The sequence below is a fragment of the Mastomys coucha genome, unplaced genomic scaffold, assembly GCF_008632895.1.
Source record: "Mastomys coucha isolate ucsf_1 unplaced genomic scaffold, UCSF_Mcou_1 pScaffold22, whole genome shotgun sequence".
NCBI lineage: Eukaryota > Metazoa > Chordata > Mammalia > Rodentia > Muridae > Mastomys > Mastomys coucha.
In genome coordinates, this window is record NW_022196905.1 from 166,476,208 (window position 1) to 166,479,813 (window position 3,606).

Below are 3,606 nucleotides of genomic sequence, written 5' to 3' on the forward strand. Positions count from 1 at the left end.
TACTGACAGAAGAGGAATTCTGAAAAAAGAATTGAAAATTTAAATGTTTTGAGGCTTCACAAAGATAATTATATTTTCCAGGCACCGATTATTAACAATGTTCTAACTTGGAAATCTCATGTATTAGCTGGTTAGGGTCACTAAAACTCTGTACTTTCACTTTGTTGACATAATCTAAACTGCAATGTGTTTAATCTAACATGATCTCAAAATAGGTACTGAGACCTATCGCCTTTCTGTAACGACCGTGGACTCGTTGATGCAGCAGTAATAGCCAAGCAAAGAGTTTCTAAGTGAGGGACAGACAGATTTTGCAATCTTAAAGCCAAAAGATGACATCATTTCCGTGAGCCAGGCCATGTTCAAGGCCCGCCAGGAGTTCCTGGTTTATTTTCCTTAGTTCCTCATCTCACATTGAGCAATTCTGTTGAGCAGCCAAAGAATTTTCTTGGGGAAGATTTTAAGCTGAAACCAGAGACAAAGGGCACTGACTTTCGAAGTAGGTTGTAACCTTACTCACTCATAAATAAATAATCCCTGAACCCCGAAAACCAAAACACACAAAAGATTTTTTAGGGGGTGGGAGACACACAAGATCATGGACAGAAAGAGAAAGAAGCCCGTTGATTTTTGTCTGTTTTTACATCGGGATCACAAGGCCAGACTTATAGTAGAGACAGCTCCCACACACGGAGTCTTCAGGGTGGCAACAGATTCAGAGTCACTGTCACATTTGAAAGAACACACTTCCTCTCACCCTGTAGAGCTTTATGCCTGTTTTTTGCTTTTGCATTAACTATGGACACAGAGTGCTAACTAGCTTAAATAAAAATTCCTCCTACTCTCTTCTTAGAGCCACAAATTTCTAATTAAAAACAGGGTTAATTTACCTAGAGGATAAAAGTTACGCAGGTAGGTATGAGCTGTATGCTCTCTCCTTGTAGGAAATGAGCATAATTTTCTGGTAGCACGGCTCACTGAAGGCTGATAGAAATGCCCCCGAAGGCACTGGAGAGAGTATCTTGCCCAGTGGAAAAAGCCACACCCTAAATTTTGGGTGGAAATCTAATCTTCTAAACTCTTCTAGAACCTAGGAAATTCCTAGCCAACAATTCATCCTCTGATTCAATTTCTTTATTCCCAGTTTCTATTCCATGAAAAATGTGAGTATTGAAAAAAAAAAATCATGTTTGAGTCTCTTCAGTAGTGAGAGCATAGGCTCTTATCAGATGCTGGGGTTCCACTTGCTGTGTGCATGGGTTCATTTAACAGGCAACAAAATAAAACAAGGAGCAAGTGGGTCAGCAGGCTGCACAATATACAAGCACTTAGCATTACACAAAAGTTGACCCATTCTAAAAGAGCCGTGACAAAGGGATTCAAGATTCACTGTGTCAAAAAAGAGCCATTCTCCTGTCTGGAAAACATGGATCAAAGATGCATACTGCCATAAACAACCATCCATCTCTTCTCAGTAGCTGCTTTATATTAATCTAAGCCTCTGAGATAAGAGATTGTCCTAAGAGTGTGTCCTCTCTCTCTCTCTCTCTCTCTCTCTCTCTCTCTCTCTCTCTCTCTCTTTCTCTCTCTCTCTCTCTCAGACACACACACACACACACACACACATAAAATCACTCTATCACACATACCTCAGTTTCAAAGGAAGCCTCTATTCTAGTCTCTGCAATCATAACATTTAACCTTGATAATCGCATCCTCTGGGCCTGACACGGAAAATAGACTGGTGGCTCTGTCACTCAGGTCTATGTCATTTGGGGTCATGGAGCATCAAGAGGACTGCATGATTCCCCACAAGTGGCTACAGCAGTTTAATTAGCCCTCATGACTCATAAGAGGTCCTTCTGCTCCCCTGGGAGGTGTCCCAAAAGAAATGCCCGGGTAGATATCCCAAAATGCACCTTTCACTCCCCAGATTCTAACGACAGCTCTCAGGTGGATCCCAATCGAACCGTGTAACCTGAGTCTCACCCAATGCCTTTCAGTCTGGATGCTAACCGTCTGCCTGATCTCCAGACTTTAGCCAATAAACAGGGGTAGATGAAACCAGTTCTTAGCCTGAGATCCTGTACACAGAATAGAAGCAAAATCAAGAATATAAAAGAAATACAAGAGGGAAAAGCTTATGGGTGAAACTGAATTCTAGCCTCCTCTAGATAGGAAGTATGAAGACTAACCCCTCACTTTACCTGGGGAAAGGGGGCATTCAAGAGGTAATGGAGTATGCCTGTATTCTAACCTAGTGACTTTTCCCAATTAAAGAAATGGTATCAATGATAGTAAAAATAAAGCCAGCTAGATGGGACTCTCCACTGTGCATGCCATTAGCCTCTGTCCTCTACCATGGCAGAGAAAATGAGTCACAGCCCCCAGCCCTCCTGCACACAATGAGCACTGTATATCACACATCAGAGGTTCGTATATTTTCGTCATCAAGGTTGAATACAAATGGCTTCTCCTTGGGGTGCTGTGGCTCCGACCTGTGCCTGACTCGAGAACTTGCCAGCACCCCTGTAGCTGTGCTCCCCCCAGAGTTAGGCATGAATAAAGAGTCCTCTGGAGCATTTTCCGTTGACAGCAGCTTTTCCTCAGCCTGGGGGACAGGTGTCCAGGGTTGCCAGGAGGAGACCACGGAGGGGGCCTTACAGAGAGCTCTTTTTTCTTCCACTGGTGGCCGCCTCCTTGACAAGATGGAGTTAGGCCCGCTTGTAAGGCTGGAACTTCCAGGTCGAGTCAAAGAAATGGATCTTGAAAAGGACGGCTCCTAAATGCAGAAAGAGAAGAAAAAGACAAAGTAAAGGATTTTCCTTACAATGTTTGTCTCAAAGTCTCAAGTACCCACCAAGGACAGCCAGTTCACTGGCTACAGATTCAAGTAAGTGTATGGAAGCCAAGGACATCTTTAGTCGCAGTTTCCCAGGAGGCTCAGGCAGGAGGATGGCTTGAGGTAGTAGTCTAGACCACATAGCAAGACCCCGTTGTAAAAATAAATAAATACATAAGTTTTAAAAAGATACTAAGCAGAATTTATTCCACATGTTTGCAGTGTTCTGCCTGACGCTGGACTTGTAGGGGTATCAGAAACTTCACATCTCTTTCCAGCCCGACTTCATGTCCACTCACAAACCAAAAAAAGAGGGGTGGGGAGGGGAAATGTACCCAAGTTAGCAGAGAGAGAAAAACAAGTGAGCCAGCATTCAGGGCCGGGCTGCCTGCCTACATAACCAAATAAAACATGTCCTGTTCAAAGATAATTTATCTTTAAGCTGACGCTGCGGCACAGAAAGGAAGTGACTTACCCTAGGGTGGCACTTCAGGGCCTGGACAGCTGCTCCAATCCCCTCGATCCAGCTGTGCATGTCTTCAGGGCTGTCTGCCTGCAAAGCATCCACAACACGTACACACATTTTTTGGCATGAGTCTTCAGCTTCCAAGTCTTGGGCTCAAGTTCATCAAATCACACCAGAGTTCAAAAGGATCTTGGAAGCCATGCAGCCTTGCTGACTTTTGAGGACATTTTTGCCACTGCAAGCTCATTCTTGACTCCCACTAACTAAAACTGCTCAGAGTTAAGCTGCCCTGAAGACG

General features: G+C 43.9%; 1 protein-coding gene across 5 annotated transcripts in view; it reads right to left on the reverse strand.

Moving 5' to 3' along the window:
* Positions 1-584: 584 nt before the first annotated feature.
* Positions 585-3,606, reverse strand: part of Plekha2 (pleckstrin homology domain containing A2) — a 63,591-nt gene continuing 60,569 nt past the window's right edge. For all 5 annotated transcript variants that reach the window (XM_031339337.1, XM_031339339.1, XM_031339336.1 and 2 more), the window contains 2 exons: positions 3,318-3,395; positions 585-2,782 (listed from right to left, as the gene is read on the reverse strand). In XM_031339337.1, the coding sequence (XP_031195197.1) occupies positions 2,420-2,782; positions 3,318-3,395 (441 nt within the window). In that variant the 3' untranslated portion in view covers positions 585-2,419. The remainder of the gene's footprint in view (positions 2,783-3,317; positions 3,396-3,606) is intronic.